The sequence below is a fragment of the Saimiri boliviensis genome, chromosome 14 (assembly GCF_048565385.1).
Source record: "Saimiri boliviensis isolate mSaiBol1 chromosome 14, mSaiBol1.pri, whole genome shotgun sequence".
NCBI lineage: Eukaryota > Metazoa > Chordata > Mammalia > Primates > Cebidae > Saimiri > Saimiri boliviensis.
The window spans coordinates 59,197,799-59,225,118 of NC_133462.1; the positions used below are offsets into that span (position 1 = coordinate 59,197,799).

At 45.0% G+C, this 27,320-nt stretch overlaps 2 protein-coding genes across 4 annotated transcripts in view; one reads left to right on the forward strand and one right to left on the reverse strand.

Moving 5' to 3' along the window:
* Window positions 1-2,988, forward strand: part of RASSF5 (Ras association domain family member 5) — an 81,225-nt gene extending 78,237 nt beyond the window's left edge. For both annotated transcript variants that reach the window (XM_003930440.4, XM_010341017.3), the window contains one exon: window positions 542-2,988. In XM_003930440.4, coding sequence (XP_003930489.3) covers window positions 542-694 — 153 coding nt within the window. In that variant the 3' untranslated portion in view covers window positions 695-2,988. The remainder of the gene's footprint in view (window positions 1-541) is intronic.
* A 2,340-nt stretch (window positions 2,989-5,328) lies between these two features.
* EIF2D (eukaryotic translation initiation factor 2D) lies at window positions 5,329-26,545 on the reverse strand. Of its 2 annotated transcripts, XM_003930438.3 has the most exons (15): window positions 26,333-26,544; window positions 25,238-25,428; window positions 23,367-23,450; window positions 22,310-22,400; window positions 19,538-19,645; window positions 16,923-17,176; window positions 16,309-16,426; window positions 14,304-14,349; window positions 13,780-13,883; window positions 13,510-13,659; window positions 13,050-13,139; window positions 10,988-11,083; window positions 9,584-9,704; window positions 7,304-7,478; window positions 5,329-5,532 (listed from the first exon to the last, which is right to left on the reverse strand). In XM_003930438.3, exons 1-15 carry the CDS (start codon window positions 26,386-26,388, stop codon window positions 5,462-5,464), a joined length of 1,755 nt encoding a protein of 584 aa, XP_003930487.1. In that variant the 5' UTR covers window positions 26,389-26,544; the 3' UTR covers window positions 5,329-5,461. The 2 variants fall into 2 exon arrangements, with proteins under 2 accessions (XP_003930487.1, XP_074241197.1); XM_074385096.1 differs by lacking the exon at window positions 13,510-13,659 and having other exon boundaries at window positions 26,333-26,545.
* Window positions 26,546-27,320: the final 775 nt, after the last annotated feature.

Here is a 27,320-nt window from a genome sequence, read left to right on the forward strand (position 1 = left end):
ATCAGGTCCTTTCAGGGGAGGCCTGAGCCAACCAGGCTCTCATTATCTGACCTGCCAGTCATGGGAGGTAGACACCCCAATTTCCCAGCAGATGAGAAAACAGGCTGAGAAGGGTGGCAAGCTGTGTTCTGGTTACACCCCTCGGGGGAGGTGGAGTCAGGCCCAACCCCGGTCTCCTGAGTCCACGTTCTACTCCTCCACCTGCTTTCTGAGGGTCTGCATGTAGGAAGCCTGGGTGGTTCCAGCATCACTGTCAAGATCTCAGCTGCTAGACACAAATTTAAGATTATTGAGTCTTAGAATAAAAACATGGTTCATGGACTGGCAACTCTCGGTCACGAGATGCCCGCATTTGGAATTTTGTTGCTGCTACGACAGGCATGAAAAGCCCAGGCTTCACTGATTCGATATGTTCAGTAGTGAACTGTGTGTGAGTCACGGATGTGAACTGGGAAGGAGGCAGTGGGGCCCTCGGGTCATGTCCATTTCTAACCTATCTGCTCTCCTGTTTCTCCCTACAAATCTCCGTCTCGCCTCACAGTGGGATGCCTTCTCCATCCCTGAACTTCAGAACTTCCTAACAATCCTGGAAAAAGAGGAGCAGGACAAAATCCAACAAGTGCAAAAGAAATATGACAAGTTTAGGCAGAAACTGGAGGAGGCCTTAAGAGAATCCCAGGGCAAACCTGGGTAACCGGTCCTACTTCCTCTCCTCCCGGTACACTCGGATTTATTTTTATTATTAATTATTATTTCGCAACAGACACTTTTTCTCAGGACACCTTTGGCGGGTGCATTTGTGCCTGTCCAACAGTTCCAGATGTGGCAAAAGTCTCTTCCATGGACAAGCGTTTGCATGGGGGTTCAGCTGTGCCCGCCCCCAGACTGTGCCCCACCAGACTCTGCCAAGGATCAGAACTCAAGTGAAACAAACAGCCGATGTCCTCTCTCGTCTACAAGCCTTTCACCAACCAAATAGCTGCCTCTCTCGTCACCAAACTGGAACCTCACACCAGCCGGCAAAGGAAGGAAGGTTTTAGAGCGGTGTGTTCTTTCTGTGGCTTTGATTCTTCTTTGAGTTCTCTTATTTGCCACCTACAGTACCTTTATTTAAAAAGTTGTAGCACATTCCTTTTGCAGGTCTGAGCTAAGCCCCTGAAAACAGGATAATGCTCATAAAAGGACTGTTCCCACGGCCCACGGTGCCTGTTGTTCACACTTAAGGGAAGCGTATAAAGCTACTTGCCCCAGATGCTCAGGGTAAGGAGCACCAAAGCTGAGGCTGGCTCAGAGATCTCTGGAGAAGCTGCAGCCTGCCCTGGCCCTGGCCCTGGCCCTGGCCCACATTGCACATGGAAACCCAAAGGCATATATCTGCGTATGTGTGGTACTTAGTCACATCTTTGTCAACAAACTGTTTGTTTTTAAGTTACAAATTTGAATTTAATGTTGTCATCATCCTCAAGTGTTTCCCCAAGGGGAAGCCAGCCATTGACCATTTAAAAAGTCTCCTGCTGAGTACAAAAATCAGGCAGTAAGAAAAAGCCAAAAAGTGATGCAGAGAAACGTGTCCAAGCTGTCTTCAGCCTTCCCCCAGCTCAAGAGCGGAGGAGGGCCGGGGCTGCCTGGGTTTCCCCTCGGCCTCCAGCACTGCCTCCCTCCTCCCACGGGGACTCTGGGATCTCCCGGTGCTGCCCAAGGAGTTGCCTTGATTACAAAGAGGGGAGCCTCCAATTCGGCCAACTTGGAGTCCTTTCTGTTTTGAAGCACGGGCCAGCCCCAGCACTGCATGCAGAGAGCTGGTGGGCCTGGCCCCCGCCACCACCCCGTCGACCTCAGTGCCTTTTTGTTTTCAGAGAGAAACAGGAGCAGAGTGAGTTTGCCTGAAGCTCTGCTGCTAGCTCCTCCTGTCAGGAAGTGGACAATGGCCACGGTGTGGGGGACAAGGCCGGGAGAGCCCGGCTCAGCATGGGGTGAGGGTCACAGACCTCCCTCCCATCTGGGTGCCTGAGTTTTGACTCCAATCAGTGATACCAGACCACATTGACAGGGAGGATCAGATTCCCGACTCTACATTTGTACTGGCTTCTTGTTTAGGCTGAATCCTAAAGTAAATTAGTCAAACAATTCCAACAAGTAGCCAGGACTGCAAAGACACTCCAATGCAGAGGGAGAAGGACTTGTAATTTTCAAAGCAGGGCTGGTTTTCCAATCCAGCCTCCGAGAAACCATTTCTTGGCTATCCTCTGCCTTCCCAAGTCCCTCTTGGGTGGGATCAAGCCCAAGCTTGTTTGTGTAGCTTCAGAAGTTCCCTCCCTGACCCAGGCTGAGTCCATACTGCCCCTGATTCCAGAAGGAATGCTGACCCCTCGTCGTATGAACTGTGCATAATCTCCAGAGCTACAAAGACAACACAAGCTCATAACTCTAAGATTTTTTTAAACCACAAAAACCCTGGTTAGCCATCTCATGCTCAGCCTTATCACTTCCCTCCCTTAAAAAAACTCTCTCCCTGCTGTATATTAAAGGGAGCAGGTGGAGAGTCATTTCCCTTTGTCCTGCATGTCTCTAACATTAATAGAAGGCATGGCTCCTGCTGCAACTGCTGTGAATGCTGCTGAGAACCTCCCTCTAAGGGGATGGCTATTTTATTTTTGAGAAGGAAAAAAAAAGTTATGTATATAGACACATAAAGGCATATAGCTATATATAAAGAGATAAGGGTGTTAATGAAATGAGAAAGTTATGGGACAATTCAGACTTTATCTAAAGCACAGTTAGACCCAAGGCCTATGCTGAGGTCTAAGCCTCTGAAGAAAGTATAGTATAGGGTACCCCTTCCCTCCCAGAAGTGGGAATAACTGCTGGTAGTGCCTTCTCTGGTTGTGTTGCTCAGTGTGTAAGTGTTTGTTTCAAGGATATTTTCTTTTTAAATGTCTTTCTTATAGGGGTTTTAAAAAAAGTAATAAAAGCCTGTTGCAAAAATGACTCATGTTAGAAATGTCTCCCTTGAACTTCACCATCTTGTGGAAATTGGGAGTAGGGGAGAGAGTAAGAACAGAGATGATCACACGCTTCTTGGTGGAGTCAGATTTTCTTTTGCCAGTGATCAGAGGAATGAAGGCTACTGTTCAAATAATTTGGAAGAAATTGTCCAAATGTCCAGGAAGGCGCTGCCTGGGTGACCAGCTGTTCCATGTCTCCACAGAGCAGGAGAGTCAAGGAGACTGATTACAGGCGGAGATGCTGAGGGTGGGAAAGAGGAAGGCCTTCTGGACCTAAGGGAAATTCGACACCAGGACAGGCTACTGAGCTGAGCCATGATTCTTCTAACTTCTGAAATTATTTAACAATAAGGTAGAAAGGAATAGCTCTTTAAAAGTTTAAGATCACGTCACCTGGAGGAAGGGGACTAGCTCAAATGACCAAAACAGTCCTTCACTTGAGCCTTCTCTGACTTTTGTCAAAGGAACATCTCAGTAATCATGGAAATAACCACGTTAAAGTTATTAAAAAGAAATTCTTACCTGCTTTCCAGTACTGATCACACAGAATGCAATAAATGGGGTCCAAAGAATAAATGAATGTCCAACAAACATCCTTAAAATTACCCCGGAATGGGGCACATCTGTAACATCTGTTCATCTAGACCTCCAAGAACTGTATCTTTCAATGATTTTGCCAAAGTCTAAAAATGAAGCAGTTTCTGCTTTTCTTTAAAACAGATATGGTTACAGCATAGGATTAATAAATTCAAAGTTGTACGTTTGACAGTGATATAGATTATTTGACTTAGCACATAGGAAAAATAACCTGTTACACAGTCTGACTCTACTCTGCCTTTAAACATGTCCCTATTCTGTTCACAGGGGGAAGGGGAAGATGACTCAATGCAAATGTGTCACTGTTACTGGAAAAACCATTCTGTGCACAGGTGTGGACAGCACCGTGTCATGGCAGAATTCTGGGTCAAACCACAGTTAAGGGTAGATGTTCATTCTAGACCCAACCCTACCATTTACTGGCTTTGTGTCTTTAGCAGAGATCAACAAGGCAGGACATGACCTTTCTTAGCCTCCACTCCCTCCAAGATCGTGCAGAACAAATCAAGGTTGTAAAAGAACTTTACACAGTGCTACACTTTACTTGTATTCACACGGGACCATAGTTCATTACTGCTATACAGATCATACGCTCTCAGATCAGACTCTGGCAGGCCAAAGGCTTTAACACGATCCTGTTTAGGCTCAATTTCTGGAAATCCCTTTCCTAGTTCATGCCAGTAGAAAGAGGATTGGTGAAGTTAAGGAGTTTACTTAGGAGTAAAAAGGCCTCTTCTGGGCCTGATAACAGACAGTAGGAGGCGCCACACACACATTTTCAAACCCATTCCCTTTTTCCTTTTCAAGCCTCAAATGGGCAATTTGTGGATGCTGTGGATATTTTTTAAGCCTTTCTTATCTCAGTTCGAGAAAAACTCAGAAGAGAAAGAAACAAGGAAGTAAATTCAAGTACAACGGTCTCTTAATGGTAAAACCCAAGAACTCAAGGAATTTACCCCAGTTCTCCCTCCTATTGTACAAGGAGAGATCCAGATAAATGATTCCACAAACTGAGCAGGGACCAGCGCAGTGGTTCTGTACCTTTCTGGCATCAAGTGATCTCTCTGGGAATTTGACAAAAGCATGGTCCATCTCTCAGGAAAATGATCGTACAAAATCTTGGGCACCATTTCAGGGAGATCATGGATCCTCTAAAGACTTACTAAAGACCTCTTCCATGACCTCCACATTAAGAAGTTGAGGCTGAAGAGGGCATGTGTTGAATGAAACTCTTACTGTAACGAAGCTGTCATCTTGGAGTTGTATCACCAATTTACCAGTTAGCGGCAGTGTCCTAAAGTTGGGGAAGAATCACTGTCTTATAGAAACCCACGTCCTAATAAGCTTGGTACGGTTTCTGATATCTATCTAGCCTAAATTGGGCTGCAATTTAGGGTCAATTCTTTCTTCTGTTGCTTTGATTGATGACAGAGAACAGCTGGGTTCTGTTTTCTATGTGACTAACCCTTTAGAGATGTGAAGGAACTATTCCGGGGCTAGGAAGTTTAGGTAGGAGGATATTTAGTAGAAGGTCTTTAAAAACAGGAAGGCCCCACCTGCCCGAACTCTGAATGGGCTGGCCTGCCTGAAAAGCAGGGAAGGAATGAAACCACTGAAACCACATGGGCAGAAAGGCAGCCACTGGAGCCTCTTCTGTTCATTTAGAATACTCCAACTTCAAAAATTAGTACGTTTTAGCTAATTGGAGGAAACGAGGGAAGTCAGATTTAGATTAGAATAAAAATTTATTTTTGTAAAGAATTATATTTTGTATTTGCAAAAGCTGAAAATGCTCATAAAAATTACCAGCCCAGAGCTTGGATTTCCACCGGATTCACCACGTGAGACAAAAGAGTCTGTCACTTCTTCTTTCCAGGTTTCGGGGCCTTTTCTAGACCTTGGATGTGTTTTCGAGGGAGCTGATACTCTTCTACAATCCAAAAAGCACACACTCCTCAGCGGAGAGTGACCTTGGTCCCCGGCTGGCCCTCCACCAGTTCCCTTTGTCTCACAATGTCATTCCACCCGGCTCAAACTCAACTTTGGGACTAACCACTTATCCCTACACCTCAAGGCTGATGTGTATATTTCTGAAATTTTCACACTGACAGCTACTTTCTGGGTGTATTTCAAGCATTTGTAATTTTTTTTCATGGGAGAGAACGTGTCTGTTCAGTCATGTGCTCCTCTCTCTTCCTCGTCACATTTCTTGTCAGTACCTTGTATGGGGTTCTTCACATAAAGGGGCTCAACTCTGTAAGTTAACTGCCAGGTACTGCCATAGGCCATGGAATACATTTGCCTAATTGAGCACTTACTATATGCCAGGGCCTGAGGAAGAAAAAGGCAAGGTTTCTGGCTCAAGCAGCTCAGTCTAAGAGGAAGTTCAGACATTAGAAAAAATTAGCCAAGCTGCAGACATTAACTGGAAATACAAACACAATTGGAAAACGCTACATCAGCAATGTTTAAAATGCTAGTTTACAGACAGGCTTCCCAGGACCCCTGGGCTGGGCCAGTGAGCCTGTGAGGTCAGGCGGGCTTGGTGTGGGAGGTCATGCTAGGCAAAGGGACAGCCCAGGTGGAAGCACACGTGGGTGGACAGGCAAGGAGAACCTGGGGAACTCTAAGGACACCAGGGTGGCTGGTACCTGCCACGGGGGTGCGGGAGCTGACAGAGAGAGCCTGCAGGGGAGGCTGGAGTAAGGCTGGGGTTGGGCTGGGGTCAGGCTGGGAGGGTCTTGCTTACTGAGCCTAGGAGTTAATTCTGAAGGCACTGAAGAAGCATACAAAGTTTTTTAGAAGGGAGTGATATGATCATATTTGTTTAAGAAAGCTGACTTAGGTAGAGATGTGAAGGCTGGTTTGAAGTGAGGACAAACTGGAGGCTGGGTTACCCAGAGTTGGTAGAAAGAACTTAGGCTTTAGGCTGGGCATGGTGGCTCACGCCTATAATCCCAACACTTTGGGAGGCCGAGGCAGGTGGATCACCTGAGGTCAGGAGTTCAAGACCGGCCTTGCCAACATGGTGAAACCCTTTATGTACTAAAAATACAAAAATTAGCTGGGCATGGTAGCACATGCCTGTAATCCTGGCTACTCGGGAGGCTGAGGCAGGAGAATCACTGGAACCTGGAAGGCAGAGGCTGCAGTGAGTGCAGTGAGCCAAGACTGCGCCACTGCCCTCCAGCCTGAGTGACAGAGCACGATTCTGTCTCAAAAAAAAAAAAAAAAAAAAAAACTTAGGCTCTGGAGTCTAAAAAAGTTCTACACCCAGCAGTATCACTCAAGAGTCAGATGATCTCAGGGCAAGGCACAGAACTTCTCTGAGCCTCAGTTTCCTCAGTTGCGAAACAGATAACAGCTCTGCAGCATCATTATGATTAAAAGCAATGCTTGCTTTTAATCATAGGCCAGCAATGGGCCTAGCACAAAAATGTGGGTGCTCACCAAATGTTTTATAAAAAGGGACCAACCAAGAAGAAAACTACTCTAATAGTGGAAGAGAAAGCATTGAATTTGGAAGGGGCCAAAGGATCTGATTCAAACATTGGTTCCATCTTCTTGCTGGCTGCTAAAAAACGAAATGGAGTGTGTGTGTGAGTATGTGTGGTGTGTGTATGTGTTATGTAAGTAGAGTTGGCAGGAAGGTCTCTGCTGAGATAGACCAATGCCTCTGGCTCTTCAGAGGGGATGCTCACCAAGCAATAGCCAGCTGAGGTGGTGGACCTGGTTTCCCTGGATCTGCACCTGAAGGCTGTCCTTGGCCCCAGGGGAAGGAGTGACGGTGGTGCTAGCCTGGCATCGCTGCTGAAGGATGGCAGCCACTGAGTATGGGTCCAGACCATAGGCCTCCAAGTTCCGGACCACGGTCACCTGGGGGGACAGTGGGGACAGAGACTGACGGTGGTGACTGCATTCCCTTCCCTCCAGAGGGTGTTCCAGAGCCTCAGCAGCCTCCTCAGCCTGTGTTCTCTGATGGCTCACCATTCCTATAATAGTACTTTTTAAATCTGAATCACTTATTTATTTTTGTGCTTCTAAACTGATTCTCTCTTTACCCCATCCAATACATGTTATATATTTAGAGGGATAGATACTCTCTGTATCACATAGAATGTCTACTTTTTTTTAAAGGTTTTTTCATTTCAAATTGCATTTGAAACTTTTTCATTTCAATTCTCCCCCTTGTTACTTTAAAACAAATTCTTTCTCATTCATGACTACAGATGGTAAAGTGTGTTACTATCAGATGCATGGGGGGTGACTGCTATCAATAAAGATTATAAAAGCTCCAACTAGCCTTATGCTTGTCAATGGGCTCCAGACCCAGAGAATCTTAGAATTGATAAGACTTTAGAGTTCGTATCTCTTCCAACTGCCCACCTGATGCATGAAGAACTTAAAACATAAATGAAAGTGTAATAGTATATGAATGCACCTATCACCAGCTTCAACGATTATCAACTCATGGCCAACCCCAATTCATCTATATCCCTGTCTACTCCCCACTCCTCTATCACTTGAAAGCAAACTTTCCCAAGCATCAGACCATTTCATCTATAAATACTACAGTATGTAGCTCCAAAAGATAAGGCTCTTGTAAACATAAAAACAAAACCATCATCACACCTAAAAATAAATTAACAAACAATAGTTCCTTAATATCAAGTATCTAGTCAGCAACTCAAGCATTCTTCTGTTACTCAACTTCACAAATGACAAGTATGTGACTTTGAAATAAAAAAGAAAAATGTTAGTGCTTTTAAAATATCACAATTCTCCCCCTTGTTACTTTAAAACAAATTCTTTCTCATTCATGACTACAGAAGGTAAACAGTGTGTTACTATCAGATGCGTGGGGGATGATTGCTATTAATAAAGATTATAAAAGCTCCAACTAGCCTTACGCTTGTCAACGGGCTCCAGACCCGGAGAATCTTAGAATCAGTAAGACTTTGGAGGTCGTATCTCTTCCAACTGCCCACCTGATGCCTGAAGCCCCAACTACATCCTCCCCCAACAAGTGGCCACCTAATCTTTGCTTGCAGACCCTCCAGAAAAATGTTCAATAATTTACGGAGCAACAATTTAAATTTTGGACAATTCTATTTTTCATTATTAACAGAAAATTACTGTTTAGATTATGTGTCTAGCACATAAACACTCAATAAATACTATTACTAATTATTATAAAGGTTATCATTACTGGTTCTCAATGATGGAGAACCAAGTATTTATATGCTAAGTGCTTCAGCCATGGATATTCCTTCATCTGATCCTCACAGTGCCTTACCAGGTAGGTATTATCGCCATTTTTCACACAGTAAAACTCAGACAAAGAGAGATTAAGTAACATGCTGAAGGCAGGCAGTGAGGCAACGGTTGTATATGAACCCACTTCTATCCAAAGCCCATGCTCATAACTGTATGCTACTACAAAGTTCTTTATTTTGAACTCAAGTCTGTGTTCTTGGAATTTCCATCTAATAGTCCTATTTCTGTCTTCTCAAGGCACATAGAATAAGTGTACTACTTTGCCAGGGGACAGCTTTGCACATATTTGAGGAGAGATGTCATTGGTTTCCCACAACTTTGTGTGGCTAAGCTAAACGCACTCGGTTCCTTTAGCAATTTTTTTACAAGTTATTTTCATTGAGCAAGGCCTAAGAGGTGAAAGCATGTATGGGAGCTGAATGCCCATAACATAGTTCTAAGAAAAAAACAAAAATAAAATCTTATTTACTTTTGGAACCAGGCTCTAGCAAGTTTCCTAGAACAAAATCCTACAGGGCAGTGAGTAAGGGGGTCAGCTTTATGTGTTTCATACAGAGCCCAGCCCAGGCACACAAACATGAGTGTTTCATAAAGAATTTTGATGTGCTTGAGGCCAATCTAAACACCTCCGATCATATTAGGTCCCAGAACTTGGCAGGAACATTAAATCGCCATCCTCGAACATTGTGTCTTTTAAAAATTACCTTTTTATTAGAAGCTCTCTGTGCTAGAGTGATGTCAATGGGACAGATTTTCCCTTTCTTCACAATGGGCTCTTGTCCGGTAAAGGTCACTTGATAGGCAGGCTGTAATTTTTCCAAACACCTGAAACAGAAGTTATGAGTTGCAAACTGATAAAGCCAACAGAAACCATTTCCTCATACCCGACTACCAGCAGGCAGTTAGGTGTAAGCTGAAATCGCAGGTTCACAACCTTGGTTGCACATTAGGTTCAAATTCCTAGGGAGCTGCAGCCCAGATCAATGAAATCTGTATCTGTGACCAGGGCTTCGTATTTTTTAAAGCTCCCTAAAGTGCAGCCAAGGTTGACACCCACCAATCAAAGACAGGAATATCAGTGACATGAGCCCCCGAAAACTATCCAGTGACCTGGCCTTCTGAGAATCTGCTGTCTGCCTTGTGGAGGCTACTACCTGTCTCAAGAATGTGCCTTCCGCAGCCAATTGCCTGCAAGTGCTGCTTCACATTTCTGACATGTTTTATATAATACTTTTACCATGAGGTATTTCTACCTTTTATCTAACCAAGTTTTCTCTTGCTATCGCATATATCAGGATCAACAAACTTTCTCTATAAAGGGCTACACAGTAAATATTTTAGGTTTTGCCAGTCACCTGGTCTCTTACAACTACTCAATTCTGCCATTATAGCACAAAAGCAACCACAGACAACACGTAAATGGATATGGTTGTGTTCCAATAAAACTTTATTTACAAAAACAGGTGGCAGGCCAGATTTGACCCATGGGTTGTAGTCTACTGACTCCTGACAATATACTGTTTTCAGTTAGGTGGAAAAGAAGGAATATTAAGAATCTCTCCTTTAAAGACTTTAAGAAACTTTTCCCCAGCCTTCTTTTGCTTCTGAATCTTATTGAAGTTTTTATTTTATTTTTTTCTTATTTTTTTAAATGCCCTCACTTTAACAGAATAAGTTCTTTTTTTGAGACAGGGTCTCATCTTGTCACCTAGACTGGAGTGTAGTGATGTGAACATGGCTCAATGCAGCCTCTACTTCCTGGGCCCAAGCAATCCTGCCACCTTCGCCTCCCAAAGTGCTAGGACTACAGGCATGTATACCACCACACCTGCCTGAAGTTGTTATTTTTAATTAATATTCCTTTTTGTTGTTCCTTTCAAGTTCTCCTTGAAATTATATTGGCTCAACCAATTACATTGGCTCAAATTGTTCCAAAGGCCCCCATTACATCAGAGTTCCTCAAGCCTGTGTTTATGTAGACTGGCTTGGTATGAATTGCAGAAAGAAAATCAAAGACTAAGATAGTGACAGTATTAAAGTTCAGTGTGATCAATACTAAGGGGAGGGGACAGAAAAGTTGGAGATAGAAAACTGCCAATGCCTATTACCTGGCCAGAAGACTGTCCCATGGAAGTTTCATGACTGTATGCTGTTCATTCTTTTCTAAGATGCAGTCACATAGGATGGGATCCAACTTCACAAGACTAAAGGGAAAGAAGAGGCAATGAAGAAATCTTAGACTTGTCTCTTCTGACCTGAAGGCTAACTCAGGATTCATCTCTCGTATGCCCTTTATAGTCATTCAGGATATGAATCAATTATGGGCCCACAGTCCAATAGGCAATGTACCTTACGGGTACATTTTTCCTAGGAAAAGCAGGGGGTGGAGGGGAAAGTGAGATGGAATAAATCCGAAAACCAGGCTCTTTTGCTACTAATCAAGTGATCACAGCTTTCTAAGCTTAGTATCACAATTGGCTAGTAAGGAAGAATGAAAGGAAGTGGGGATCTTAAAAATGAAGGTGTTGGCCAGGCACAGTGGCTCACCCCTGTAATCCCAGCACTTTAGGAGGCTGAGGCAGGCGGACCACCTGAGGTCAGGAGTTCTAGACCAGCCTGGCCACATGGTGAAACCCTGTCTCTACTAAAAATACAAAAATCAGCCAGGAATGGTGGCAGGTGCCTGCAATCCCAGGCTACTCGGGAGGCTGAAGGAGGAGAATCACTTAAACCTGGAAGGTGAGCCGGGCGCGGTGGCTCAAGCCTGTAATCCCAGCACTTTGGGAGGCTGAGGCAGGTGGATCATGAGGTCAAGAGATCGAGACCATCCTGGTCAACATGGTGAAACCCCGTCTCTACTAAAAATACAAAAAATTAGCTGGGCATGGTGGCTCGTGCCTGTAATCCTAGCTACTCAGGAGGCTGAGGCAGGAGAATTGCCTGAGCCCAGGAGGCGGAGGTTGCAGTGGGCCGAGATTGTGCCATTGCACTCCAGCCTGGGTAACAAGAGCGAAACTCCGTCTCAAAAAAAAAAAACCTGGGAGGTGGAGGTTGAGTGAGAAGAGACTGTGTCACTGCATTCCAGCCTGGGCAACAAGAGCAAAACTCTGTCTCAAAAACAAAAATAAAACATAAAATGAAGGCGTTAGGCTGGTCGGTCTCAACTTATTTATCATAATGATGTTTTTTTAAAGTAAAAAATAATTTTTTTTTTTTTGAGATGGGGTTTCACTATGTTGCCCAGGCTGCAGTGCGGTGGCATGATCACTGCTCACTGTAGCCTCAACTTCGTGGGCTCAAGCAATCCTCCCACCTCAGCCTCCCAAGTAGCTGAGACTACAGGCACGCCCTATCATGCCCAGCTAATTTTTGTATTTTTTGTAGAGACAGGGTTTCACCATGCTGCTCAGGTGGGTCTCAAACTCTTGGCCTCAAACGATCCTCCTGCCTTGGCCTACAAAAATGTTGGGATTATAGACATGAGCCACAGTGCCCAGCCATTAAAGTAAAAAACAGTTAATGGAATGCTCTTCATCTGGTAGTTTACCATCTATATCCCCTTTAAAGAAAATTATACCATAATGGGTACAAACATACAGTTAGATAGAAGAAATAAGTTTAATCTTTGTTAGCAGAGTAAGGTGACTATAGTTAACGACAATGTATTGTATATGTCAGAATATCTAGAAGAGAGGACTTACAATGTTCCCAGAACATAGAAATGGTAAACACTCGAGGTGATGATACCCCAAACACCCTGCCTGGATCATTATACACTCTGTGCATGTCACAAAATACCACACACACCCCGTAAATATGTACAAATATGTATTAGTAAAAAAACACTAAAAGTTATGACGACTTCAGTAAATTCTCTTTAAGCTTGCGTTTTACTCCTTACAATAGCCACTTAAAGATGATTCCTGGGTTTTGTGAGAGAATATTCTTAACTGAGGTTAAAGTCGATGTTGACAGCATACATGGATCTGAACACCCGAGACCGTAGCTTTGGGTATCCACAGCGTATGGTTTGGAAACCACTGCTCTTGGTTACTTCTAAGATGCTATGGTTTTCCCTTCCCCTCCCAGACATCCTCCCCAGATGTGTCTATGTCTGATAAAGATGAAGACCCAAAAAGACAGACCTAGCACTCCTTCCCATGTACTCACTTTTTGTTGTCTGCGTCAACCAGGTCATTTTTCTTGGCATAGTTAATGATGATTGTTCGGACCTCACTGCCCTCCAGAAAGCTCCCTTTCCTAGGTGAGGAGAAGTGACCCCGGGGGTTAGTTCACACTGTGCCATGAGACAAACTACAGATGCCCAGACTCACGCCCTGCTGAGCAGGGGACTGTCCTCAGCTTTCGGCCTCTAGTTTCTTCCCTTTTCCTGACTGAAGTGAGCATGACCACACAAAGAATAATTACAGGCAGAAAAGGGTGAGACCTACTCATTCATTTAGTCCAGAGGAACTTCCCCAGGGAAGGAGGCTAGGAGCTGGATTTGGGAGAAGGGGCGAACACGGGCAGAGCAGGTTTTGCCAGTCACAAAAGAGCACTACTCAGGTTGAGAGGAACTGTAGGCCAGAACACCAAGCAGGCAGAGAAGGGCTGCTCTCCAAAAACTCACTTGTGGCCAGACTCCTGGAAGAGCAGGGTCATGCTGGCTGGGACACAGTAGAGGGGTTTTATATCTGGAGGGTGATAGGGCTGTTCCCCGCTACCCTCCTGGATAGTCTGGGAGGTCGGGGAGGGCTCGGGAATGACGAAAGATGTAATCCTAAAACCCAGCAGAAGGAAAGAAAAAACACATTTTATACTAGCATCTCAGCAATCCCCAGTCCGTGGCCCAGGTGCCCTGGGGCCAGCTGGGCTACAGTGACAGGCCCCCTGCACTCACCTCGGGTGTTTCCAGTCCACAGCCACAATGCTCTCCACCCCTTTGCTCAGCTCCTTCACCTGTATAATCTGCTCCTGCTGCATTTGCTGCAGGAACTTAGAGAGCTAAGGGAGAGAGGGCCAGTGGTAGGGGACTTCATTGATTGCACACACATAATGAGCACCCAGGATGTGCCAGAGTAAGCTAGGCAGGGACTGTGCAGGGATATGAGACAGCCCCTACCTTCATCAAGCAGAAACTGGGAGGCCCCCAACCTGAGGGTCAGGGAGCAAGAAGCTGCTAGAGACTAACCAGTGAGGCCATTCAGAACTCTAATCAGATATAAAGGAATCAAAAGAAGAAAGGAGAGTGGGTGCCACCAACTGCCTCAGCCCAGGGAGTTTCTTTCCTCCCCTTTATACTTGGAGCCAAAAAGCTTAATTCTAGCCCTGGGAGACAGGGCTTCCCCAGCATCCATCTGGCTTGTGTCGTATGTGCCCCTACACAACTCTCTGCATGGGTCTGCAAAGAAGATTCCTGCTTACCTTTTTGTAGCTTGACTTCTTTATGTCCAGTCGTCGTCCTTCGGGGCTGATGGCAGACGGAAAAGGCAAGTTAAGCTAACGAGCAGTCATGCTGGGACCTGCCTGACACTGAGAGGAGGGCCTTTTTCCTCAGCCTTCCTCCCCCACCTTCAGAGAGAGGCCACAGGCCACTCTCTGCTGAAGGGCGGCATCAGAGAGGGGTGCAGACTATGGGACATTCTAAACCAGTGCTGTTCAACAGAGCTTTCCATAGACGTGGAATGTTCTCTGTGTTGTCTAACAGGGCAGCCATTAGCCACATGTGGGTAGTAAGCACTTGAAGTGTGACTCATGTGACGAAGGGAACCGAATTTTAAATTTGATATATTTAAATTGATTTAAACTGAAAATAGTCACATGTGGTCAGTGGCTACTGCACTGGATACAGCCTTAGATTCCTCCCAGACCAGACAACTTTCTGTGGCCTCCAAAGTTCCAACAGCAAACTCACACTCTGGGCAGCCAGGCCTGGAGTGGGGCCCAGCAAGCTGCATCCTGGGGCCAGGTCCGGCCCACTAATTACTTATCTACTGTCTACGGTCACATTAGTGCTACAATGGCGGCATCGAGTAGCTGCAACAGAGATGGTATGGCCTGCAAAACTGAAAATATTCATATTTACCATCTGGCCCTTTACAGAAAAATGTGCTGTGGATTCTCAAGGAGTCCTTCTAGAATCCACCCCAGAATCTTATCCTAGAAAATATTCTGGGGCTCCTTTCCCAGTTATTTGTAACCCAAGAAAGTCAGGACAAATTATCAAGTATCCCTCCACACACTCCAGATACCACACTTGTACAGGACAGCTTAAAGAAGCCTAAGTATGAATGAGAAGACATTACATTAAAAGTCACTTTTTAGAAAAATCACAGCTAGATTCTCAAAAAGAAATAAACTCAGGCCGGGCACAGTGGCTCATGCCTGTAATCCCAACACTTTGGGAGGCTGAGGCAGGCAGATCACTTGAGGTTAGGAGTTCAAGACCAGCTTGGCCAACATGGTAAAACCTTGCCTCTACTAAAAATATGAAAATTAACTGGGCCTGGTGGCATGTGTTTATAATCCAAGCTACTCGGGAAGGCTGAGGCAGGAGAATCTCTTGAACCTGGGAGGCAGAGGTTGCAGTGAGCCGAGATCACAACACTGCACTCCAGCCTGGGTGACAGAGTGAAATTGTGTCTCAAAACAAAAAAAGAAAGAAAGAAAATAAATAAATAAATTCAATCTGAGGGTAAAAATCAATAGGCAAACCTCCTGATATGATTTACTCCATGCTTAGTATTTACTGAATGCTTATTATGTGTCAGACTACGTAATCTTTACAGCAATCCCATGATTATTAGAAATTAGGATTCAGAGAAGCCCAGCTAAAATGCACCTTGCTCAAACGCCCTGGAGAGCTGGCAGTTGAACCCATATGGCTCTGTCTTCAAAATCCAGGTTCCATCCACATGCAATACTACCTGTCCTGGTGGCTTGCATTTTTGGATGGGGTGAGCCAGGATGCGGGGTGGTGTTCACACCAATTCTTCCACCTAATAAAACCTAATCTGGGCCCCCACCTACTTTTCAGAAGTGTGAGGCGGTTGAATGCTCTAGAAGAAGCCTCTTGACAAGAGGCTGCCCTGGGACACTTCCTGCATGGGACAGGCTGCCCGATTTGTGAGGTTGCCCGAACCTCCACAGCAGAGGAAATGTTCATGGAATCTCAGGAATTTTAACTTACCAGTTCTCAATATCCTTTCATTGGCTAAAATTTAAGATTTTGTTTTAACAGCCCGGGAAGCTAAGAATCAAGTTTTTAGAACCCAAGAACTAATTCACTTGTTAGATAAGCCTTCCCCTCCACTCTTTCCACGGCATGTCCCTCAGCCAGTTCCCACATCGGCCCCATCCTGTCCTACTGCCAAGGATCACACGTGAGACCCTGGCCCCGGCCTCCAGCCCACATCAGTGCTTTCCATACCAGCAGGAGAACATGTGGCTGCCAAGGAAAGTGCTGGTGAGTAAAGGGAGGTCAGCCTTTTTGACTCGGCACTTCAAGGCATGCAAGAAGCATCGTTGTAACAACTCATCCATTTGCTCTGCAGGGAAAAGACAAGAGCCACATCCTTCCTGAGGGATACAGCACACCTGGTAAAAGAAACTGACCCCCAGCTTCATCCCTACCTCACACCCTTGGCTCTGAAAGGAACCCATTCCCAAGTACCAAAGTTCCCAGACTCTCTTGAGCACTCAGCCTTTAAAGAGGGTTGACCCCAGAGAAGGAGTCAAGCCACAAAGTCCCACCAAGCTAGGAGTGTTCACCCAGAGAAGTTGAGCCAGAAGAAACCTTGGAGGGCTTTGTAGCTGAAAACAGACAAATGTCAGGGGAGATTAGCACCCAGGGAGATGTGACTTATGTGGAAAGGACTCAAAAACAAGATGTGAAAGGGCTGCTGTGACACCCTCACAGAAGACAAGTACTTTCCCCTCCTCCCACGGAGCTTCAGGGCCATTCTAGTCAGCAGTGGAGGGGAGCTTGTCAGGCTGCCAAATTGAGAGGCAGGGAGACAGGCCCTTCTACTCCCAGAGGTATACCTTGAAGCGTTTTGCCATCTGTGGAGTCTTGGTTCAGGCCCCCGGTGCTGGTGTCTTCTGAGGCTTCTGAAAGGGACTTCTCCTCACACACCTGATGAACCTCCCCATTCTCCTCTTCTCCCTCCAGAGTCATGTGCCTCATGTCTCCCCGCAGGGTAGAGTCCACCTGGACAGCCCCTTTCTCTTCACGGACATCTGCCGAATCCAGGGCCAGTGGAGCAATGGAAGGTAGAGAGGACTTGTTTCCAGACCGCCTGGAAAAATCTCATGTCAGAAACACCAAACAGCAGCCACAATACTCTCCAACCCTGGCCACAGAAGCAGTGATATCAGAGATAGCAAAGAGCCAAAGCGCAGGAGTGGCCAGGAGGGGCAGACAGCCTGTGCCCTCATCTCAAGTGCATTTTCAATTCTGGGCCCCAAAAGTCCCATGCCTCAGTTTCCTCCTCTCTGAAATGGAGAGAATAAGTCTTGTCTCCTCCCTATCCCAAAAGAATAATACTATTAATAGACACCCCAGGACTAAGAAAGATTAAAGAAAAAACAGTTTAAAATAGACTCCCAAAAATGTTCCCTCCATCTGAGTTAATAACAAAACCAATTTGAATTAAATATGAACAGTAAGATCACCAATGCATCTGTAATATCTATTTGGTGAACTGCAAACCCAGGGCTCAGCATATGTAATAAAACACAAACACCTGGACTGCTCAAGGATTGCAAAATCAATGGCTTCTGTGCTACATCAAATGCAGTCGAACTTGGAAAGCAGAGGTTTTCACGGTTTTATGCCACCAAGCCTTAGAAAGACAGGAAAAAAAACGATGCCATATAGCAAAGCACACAGAGAAGTAAAAAGCTTTATCTTAGCCAACATTATGGAATCAAACTAAGTTTTAACTAATAACTATGGCAATGCTTATTAGTATTGTTCACAGTAAAGCCAAAGGTATGTTAGGGCTATTCTGATCAGGTAAATACTGTAAACATTTTTTTCCAAGGTGCAGGGAGAGAAACAAAGCAGCTGCTGCTAAAACACTCCTGACCTTGACTGCTGTTGCCCGGACTGATAGTTAAAAAACAAGAGATAGCCAAGGCGCAGTGGCTCACGCCTATAATCCCAGCACTTTGGGAGGCTGAGACAGCCAGATCACCTGAGGTCAGGAGTTTAAGAACAGCCTGGTCAACATGGTAAAATCCCGTCTCTACTAAAAATACACACACAAAAGAAATTTGCCAGGCATGGTGAAAGGTGCCTGTAATCCCAGCTACTCAGGAGGGTGAGGCAGGAGAATCGCTTGAACCTGGGAGATGGAGGTTGCAGTAAGCTGAGATACCACCCCATTGCATTCCAGCCTGGGCAACAAGAATGAGACTCCGTCTCAAAAACAAAAACAAACAAACAAACAAAAAAAACCAAGGTGCTACGAAAACATCAGTCATCAGCCCTCAAATATCTAAAAGCAGGCTAAAATGAGGTTGTACCTCCAACAAAGGAGGGCTTGGCCAGTACTTGTAAAATTAACAATTCCGGCCAGGAGTGGTGGCTCATACCTGTAATCCCAGCACTTTGAGAGGCCTAGATGGGTGAATCACATGAGGTTAGGAGTTTGAGACCAGCCTGGCTGGCCAACATGGTGAAACCCTGTCTCTACTAAAAACACAAAAATTAGCTGGGCGTTGTGGCACGAGCCTGTAATCCCAGCTACTTGGGAGGCTGAGGTAGGAGAATCGCTTGAACCCAAGAGGTGAAGGTTGCCGTGAGTCGAGATCGTGCCATTGCACTCGAACCTGGGCAACAAGAGCAAAACTCCATCTCAAAAACAAAAAAAATTAATAATTCCAAGACTGGGTTAGAAAACATAAGAATGACTGTACCAACAGGCTACAATACTTGACTAAATGTGTTTTTTGAGAAAAGTGTTGCTTACTATTTTGGCAAAATGACAAGAAGATAACCAGAAAAATGAACAGGTATGTGTCTCATTCTGCAACCTTTACAATCAGAATGTGTTACTTCCATGAGGGGGAGGAGTATGGAATGCAAAATCTGAATAACATAAAGGTAATCAGGTTATTGTTCTGGTGCCTAAAGGTCTACCCAGCCGTGATTTGGATTCAGAAGCACTCATCACGGGGCTACGTGCTGCCTAAAATGTGCACAGCAGCTAGGGCCAGACTGACCAAGGCTACAAAAAAAATGAATATCACTGTACAGAGGGGCAGAGCAAACAACCCCTAAGGTCTTCTTTCAGGTCTAAGATTCTATAATTCACTTATAGAATGTGAAATTTGAATAACATAAAGGTAATCAGGTAATTGTCCTGGTGTCTAAAGGTCTACCCAGCTGTGATTTGGATTCAGAAGCACTCATCATGGGGCTACATGATGCCTAAAATGTGCACAGCAGCATTTTATAACCAAAGTTCTCACTCATTACTTGTCCAAACAAGGGAAAAAATTTTTCTTTATATTTGGCAAGGAAATAAAAGTCTGGAGTCAGCAACTTGCTTAATGACATGGCTTGGACCAAAACTCTCACTCCTGAATCTCAGGCCCCATCCTCTCCCAACCTGCCTCCGCTGTCTGTGAAACAGAAGAAACTCTGTACTCACCACAAGTGGTCCTGGTAAGTGTGGAGCACAGAGAAGCCCCTTCCCTTCAGGCCTGAAGTGAGCATCTCAGCTGTGGACATGGCTGCCACTCCAATGGCTACAGGGGCTCTAAAAAGAAAGAAGCCAGAGACCAGGGTCAAGGAAAGTCTGCAGGAAGGGCACATGTTAGGATCATCTTCTGATACATGTGGTAGAAATACCAGGGTTGCCAATGTGAAGGTCTTGTATCATAAAACCAAATTCAGTCCACTTTCAGTTTTCTTCAGATTACCTATAAATTTCAAAAATCCTTTGACCAAACATTAAACTTCTGTATTAGCAACTCTTCTGCTGACTTTATCACTGTCTTTGTTTTATTCCTACTGTGAATTAAATCCAAGTGAGACTTGGAAGGATATTTAATGTTCCCTTTCACTAATTTCAAAAACATAAATTATTTCCTCTATCTTAAAGAAGTCATCACGATCCCATAAGGAAGTTTAAAGGTGGGGGCAATTCATATATTATAAATTAGGCTGTGGGATGCCACAAGGAAGAGAGAAGAGACATATAGCAGGGCCAAGTAGAGAAGTTCCTTCTGAGTTGACTTTATAAGAGGGGTTGCTCAGTGCAACTGTGTATCTAAGAACTGGGTATTTCCAGGATATCAAAAACAACCACATATATAGTAACTACAGTAACTTCCAAAGCCCAGATGAGAAATCTCTGTCAGATGAGTAAATCTCCATTAATCAAGCATTGATCAATCAGATATAGACTGGAAGGGTGGGTGACTAGCTGGATAACAGCCAGGGAATACACAAGCCTGGCAAGGTAGCCAAGGTCCAAGTAAGAGTTCCCAATACTTGAACTTACTCTAAACCTGGTAGCTGTGCTAACTGTAAATATAGGTCAGTTCCTGCCACAAAGTCTGAATCTGGCTTCTTTCCCAGTGCTTAAAAAAGGTTTTTCTCCTCTACCCCTGAAAGGTCAATGGCTTGAGAACTCCAGTCTTGAACATGGCTTTTATTTTTAACAACCCCTCATATCCTTACCCTCAACACAAACCATCGACAGCTCCACCCCCACATACACTCCAAAGGCTAAAGGGAACAGGCCAAATATCCATTTACATAATTTCCTCCTACCTCAGAAAGAATATTAGGCGAGAAAAACAGTGACACCATCAGTCTTTTCAACTGTAATTTCTGCTATAGGTAAATGAACGTTTCTAGGTGCTTGGTTTCAAAGCATTCAAGGAAAATAGAAGAATATGAGTAGCAAAAATAAGATCTTTAAACACTGATCCCTCTCATGCCTAACATCGCTCTTTCCTTCTCTGTCTCTCTGTCAAAGAAGAAATTGTCAATATAAGGAGTCCATCTTGGTCATCTCCATGAAAAAAAAGAAGTGAAATGTCATTTTTCACTCACTAGCATAACACAAATGAAGATGACCCATCATATCCAGTATTGGCGAGAGTACAGGGAAATAGGCGTCTATATGCTGCAGTAGGAGTAAAAACTGATACAGCTTGTTTGTTGGAAAACAGAAAATACACATGATCTTCAACCTAACAGTTCTGCATTTTAGTACCTACTCTGGAAAAATACTGGCAATGGTGTCCTTAAAGGCATCAATAAGATAACGTTTGTAATAGAAACAAACCAGAGGCAACCTCAGTGCCCACCAGGAGGGGGCCTCTTCCATCATCACACAGAAAGTAAAAAGATTTGGCAGATGTGTTTGTTCTGACATGGAAATGTCCATATTTAAATACTAAGATGTAACAGTTTAAAAATAAAAATAAAAATAAAAAAAGAAAATGTCTACACTATATTAAGTGAAAAAAATACCACATACACAGTATAATTTTGTTTGAATTTTTAAACACACATACCCTAAGCCATATATTTTTATATGCACAGGTATATATGTGTAGAACAACGGCAAGAAGGACACATCAAAATGAGAATGGTTATTTCTAGGAGAAAAAGATTGTGAGGTGAGAGGGGGCTTTTGATTTTTCAGAGTGATTCATACAATCACTTCTTATTTTTAAAAAGAGGCAGTGGAGGCTAGAAGCTGTGACTCATGTTTGTGATCCCAACTCTTTAGCAGGTGAAGGCAGGAGTATCATTTGAAGCCAAGAGTTTGAGACCAGCCTGAGCAACAGAGTGAGATCCTGTCTGTATGTCAACTGTACTGTATCTCAACAAAGCTATCAAAAATAATTTAAAGAGGAGGATGATGATATGGATATAGGGAGAAAGTGTGAGGGTGATGAAAGATAATGAAAAGGCCAAAAAAAGGTCACCAACAGAATGACAACTAAATGCAATTTGGTATCTTAGGTTGGATACGTGAACAGAAAGAAGACAGCAGTGAACACACTGGGGAAATATGAATAAAGTCTGTAGTATAGTTAGCAGTACTGTGCCAATGTTAATTCCTTAGTTGCAATAATATATATTGTGGTCACATAAGAGGCTACCATTAGCGGAAGCTGGATAAAGAGCATGTCAGAACTCTACTATCTTTGCAACTCTTCTGTAAATCTAAAAAAATGAAAATTCTAAGAAAACAGAGCAACAGCAAACAGCAAACACACTCGGCCCAGATGCATGGACTTCCCATCGGCTCGCTGCCATTCCCTTGCTGGCCCACTCTCTGCTTCTTCCAGAACCGATTTTTGCTTTCACTCTTTTTTTCACATGCTTTACAAGTTGTCATTCCCCTCCAACTTCTCTTTCACATAAGATTTCCCCCGGAGGCGTGGTGGCCAGCACGTACCTGTTCCCCACCAAGGAAATGGCACAGAGGTCGCCCTTCTGTACCTGAGGCAGACCAGCAGGGGGCATCACGAGCCCAGGCAGCATCAAATCTGCAATGAACAAAACAAAAAACATCACAACCTGCACTGAACCTCCATCTAATTCTGTTTTACTTCATCATTTCCTCACTCACTCAACAAAAAAATAGTTATTATCAACTATGTTATTCACAATAAAAATGAAAAATGGCAACTTCGGTATCAGACCTTCTCCCCTTTGGAGGCTAAAGGTCAGAGTTTGAGTGTCCTGGCCAGGGCACAGTGTCTCACGCCTGTGGCTTACATCTTTAATAACCACTCCGCCCATCCAATAGCAGGATATTTGTTTTGATTCAAATGATGGTTTCTAAGCCAGGAGTGGGAATCTCCATTTCCTCTCCAGACTCAGCTCCTAACTAGTCTTCTGGCATAAAAGAGGTACTCTTGACCAGGTGCAGTGGCTCATGCCTGTAATCCGGCACTTGGGAGGCCGAGGCAGGTAGATCATGTGAGTTCGGGAGTTCGAGACCAGCTTGGCCAACATAATGAAACCCCATCTCTACTAAAAGCATAAAAATTAACCAGGCATGGTAGTACACGCCTGTAATCCTAGCTACTCGGGAGGCTAGAGGCAGAAGAATCACTTGAACCTGGGAGGCAGAGGTTGCAGTGAGCCAAGATCATGCCACTGCACTCCAGCCTGGACAACAGAGCGAGTCCTTATTTCAAAAAAAAAAGTTTGAGTATCCTATAACATGATCTATCTTGTCCTAGTTTCCTAAACTCAGCTTACTGATTTACAGTACAGCACATGGCGGCTCACAAAGTACTTTTACAACACTTATTTAAGCCTTACAACAGGGCCAGAGAGGCCCAGAGATCTTGTGGAAGCAGCCAAGTGAAAAACATAAAACACACAGGAGAAAACATTCCGTTTTTCAACTACACAAAACCAGGAAATGGCTACATTTCTTAAATCAGTTGGCCTTTGCTAAGTTGGTTCCAGCCAATAGCCAGAATATAGGAAAATCCTCTTACCTGCTCCCCCTACCAGTTTCTCGAGTACCAGAGGCCATGTTGTAAACGTTGGCAGAAGATCAGGATAGGACCACAGCGTGTACACTGTACAAAAAGAGAGCCAGAAAATACTACCACTAAAAAGCCAATCTTCTGGAGCAATGGAAAGGCCTGACACTATGGTCGCTTTAATTAGAATAAGGAAAGAACTCAAATCAAAGCTAAAGATTGTAAGGGGATGCCCAGAGAGGTTTCATTTTTGAGGAAAACCTAAGAAACTGATGTCACTTGAGATTTGGAGGCACCTGGATTGCAGCAGCAGAAAATGGCCACAGGGGACGAAAAAGTGAGAGCAGAGAACCACTGAAGCTTTTATGTATGGCTTCAGAAGCAAGTAACCTAAGACCAGGGAGCCAGCTCTACAAAATTTTCAAACTTTGCCATGTTTAAAATTTTTATCCCCTCTGTTTCCATAGTGATTAGCAGTAAAACGCCTAGGTCAAAAAGCATTGTGGTCGTCTTCAGGTACAGTAAGGAAGTGAGTTCAGGGGCAGGAGTGGCCTAAGGATATTGCATTACACAGTTGCAGCCAACCCTGGAGGATGAAAAGCCCCAGGTTACAAAGAAGGTACAGCAGCTATGGAAAAGAGAAAAGGAAACTTTGTCCCTGAGATTTGTGATAGAGAAGGCAAAGAATCCTAGAGAGCCAGTAGTCACAGCCTAAAAAGTCCCTGTGAAACATCTGGTTAAAGTATATCATGAAAACAGCAGGGTATGTAGCCTATCAATCCAGCTTCTTTCCTATCACAGTATCTCTTTTCAGTATTTTAGGACAATCCTGCTACAGAGAGTTTTAAGAAACATTTTTTAGGACAGGCACCCTGCTCATGCCTGTAATCCCAACACTTTGGGAGACTGAGGCAAGAAAATCACTTGAGCTTAAGAGTTCAAGACTAGGCTGAGCAACATAACAAGACCTTGTCTCTACTAAAAATTTTAAAAGTAGCCAGACATGGTGACATATGCCTGTAGTCCCAGCTACATAGGAGACTAAAGTGGGAGGATCCCTTGAGCACAGGAGGTTGAGGTTACAGTGAGCTATGATCACACCACTGCATTCCAGCCTGGGTGACAGAGTAAGCAGAGTAAGACCTCCTCTCTCTCTTTCTTTCTCTCTCTCTCTCTCTCTCTCTCTGTGTGTGTGTGTGTGTGTGTGTGTGTGTGTGTGTGTATTTACATGCCGTGAAATTCCATCCTTTTCAAGACCTCTTGCCGGGCGCGGTGGCTCAAGCCTGTAATCCCAGCACTTTGGGAGGCCTAGGCGGGTGGATCACGAGGTCAAGAGATCGAGACCATCCTGGTCAACATGGTGAAACCCCGTCTCTACTAAAAATACTAAAAATTAGCTGGGCATGGTGGCGGGTGCCTGTAATCCCAGCTACTCAGGAGGCTGAGGCAGGAGAATTGCCTGAACCCAGGAGGCGGAGGTTGCGGTGAGCCGAGATCGCGCCATTGCACTCCAGCCTGGGCAACAAGAGCGAAAGTCCGTCTCAAAAAAAAAAAAAAAAAAAAAGACCTCTGCTCTATCCCTAGTAAACCCACTGTAAACTTCTCAGTCACTGTTCCTTCATCTCAGAACTTCCCTTTGCAACCACCCTTTATGCTAACCCTTTTTTAATCCCTCCTATAGTGGTTTTGCATAGGAGAAAACCTTTTGCATCATAGGATTGAAAGACCCAATTCTAGGAATGCTAGGTCCATAAAGATCCTTGGGGATGGTATTAGGAGACTTTGTGCTTACTTCATGGGAGACAGGTTAACGGAAGAAACAGAAGCAGATGTTAGGCAAGAACTACCTAATGATAATGGCTATCTTCATCCTGTTGTCATACCTGTTGGATACAGATTTTTCTCCAGTTCAAAGAGGATGGGGTTACCACCACTCACATATACAGTCACCGCATCGCCCTTGTGAGCATACAACTTCACAATGTTGAGATCCTCCTTTCCAGGCACTAACTCGGAGACTTGATCTGTTCCAAGGGTGGGGAAAGCAGTTGTCACATCGGCTCGAAGCTTTCTCCTGTAGAAAGCACACCAGCACTGTGAATGCTGCCTGGATGGACTTAAATAAATATCAAGAACTCAAAAGAACTCCCTATAAAATCACAAGGGCCAAAGAAAGATTGCCTGGTTTAAGATGTCTAGTCTCACACTCTTCCGAAACATCCTAAACTCTTTTTCATCCATTGTCATTTATTTTCACTCATTCCCGGGGCATGCCTTTCAGTTTTATGGGTGAGAAAACAGCCCCAGTGTACAACCTAAGTTAGCCTGACACAGGAAACAGCCCTGCCTTCCTGACTGCATGCCTTGCCCTTGGGCCCAGTCCTTTCTCACATATGCTTCGCAAATATGCCAGTTTACGATTAAATAACTATACCATGACACCTATAGACAACTATAAAGCACTGGTTACAGAACTCCAAACACAATCTCCATTTGTGACCCCGTCTGAACAGATACAGTTCTCCTTACCATATGTGCCATATTCTCTCCCACCTCAGTTTTCAGCTGTCTCTCCTGCCAGAAATAATCACTGGTCATTTTTTCTCTTACACTTTTAATTCTTGGTATCCCATCTGATCTCTCTCAAGGGACACTAAGCTCTTTGGAGGGCAGGAACCCTGTATTCCTTCATTTCTGCATGCTCCACAACACCTTAAATAGTCTACAGTCAGTAAACGCTGACCCAACTACGTTTTCTTTTAAACTCACTAGAATACCCAAAAGAGAGCCAGCTCCCTTCTCCATTCTTACCTCAAAATGTATCTAAACCACCCGTGCCTCCTAGGGTCCCTTCCCTGGCATATCCCTCGGCCTCCATCCGAGGATGTCAGCTGAGACCAGCGAGGGCTATGGGCCAGCCAGGCCCAAGAGACGTCTGGCTGTTCTGGTGGACAGAGCAGCCCCCTTTCCTCCCTCACCTGTCCGACCCCTTGACGGCCGTGTTGGACTTGACCCGAAAGGCCTTGGCAAACATGTCTGCTGGGGTGGTCTGGGGAAGAGGAGAGCACAGAAACCAAGGAATGTCAAGAAAGCGAGAGCGAAGCGGCTACCCGGCCCGTAGCCCTGGGGGCAGCCATGCTGGGGCCCGGCAGAGAAAAGGGCCCGGCTGGAAACCTGGGCCGCACAGCTTCTGGGCCGTTGCCGCTGGGGAGGCCGCGGCCGCCCCTAGTGGCGATGCCGGGAACTAAAGAAGGCCGGGGCGGGGCGGGGCCAGGGGAACGCCCCTCCCCCGCCCCTCCCCCGCCTCCCGTCCCAGTCCCTCGAGGACCTGGGTTTGCGCCTGCGTGAGCTACTGGTGTTTGCGCCTCGGTGGAAACTCGGCCACGCCAACAGCGATTGGGTTTATTTCCTTCCAGTCCATCAGCCTGGTAATTGTCTTGAGTAGAAGCTCCGCAAGCTCCCATTCCATTCGGTTTGGTTCAATTCCGCAAAATTAACTTATAAACATGAGTTAAGCCCTCGGTCGGGCGCGGTGGCTCAAGCCCGTTATCCCAAACTTTGGGAGACCGAGGGGCGGGGGGGCGGAGTTGGGGGGAACGGATCGCTTGAGCCCAGAAGTTCGAGACCAGCCTGGGCAAAATGGTGAAACCCATCTCTATAAAAAATAAAAAAATAAGAAGAAGAAAAGAAAAATTCAGCCTTGTGTGGTGGCGCATGCCTGGGGAGGCTGAGGCAGGAGGATGGCTTGAGCCCAGGAGGCGGAGGTTGCAGTGAACCGAGATCATGCCACTGCACCCCAGCTTAGGCAACAGAGCGAGACTCCGTATCAAACAAACAAACAAAAAGACCTTGCAGGCCTTTTGAATATTTTTCTTTATTTTATTTTGTTTATTTAGAGACAGCATCTCGCTCTGTCACCCAGGCTGGAGTGCAGTGGCACAATCTCAGCTCAATGCAGCCTCCACC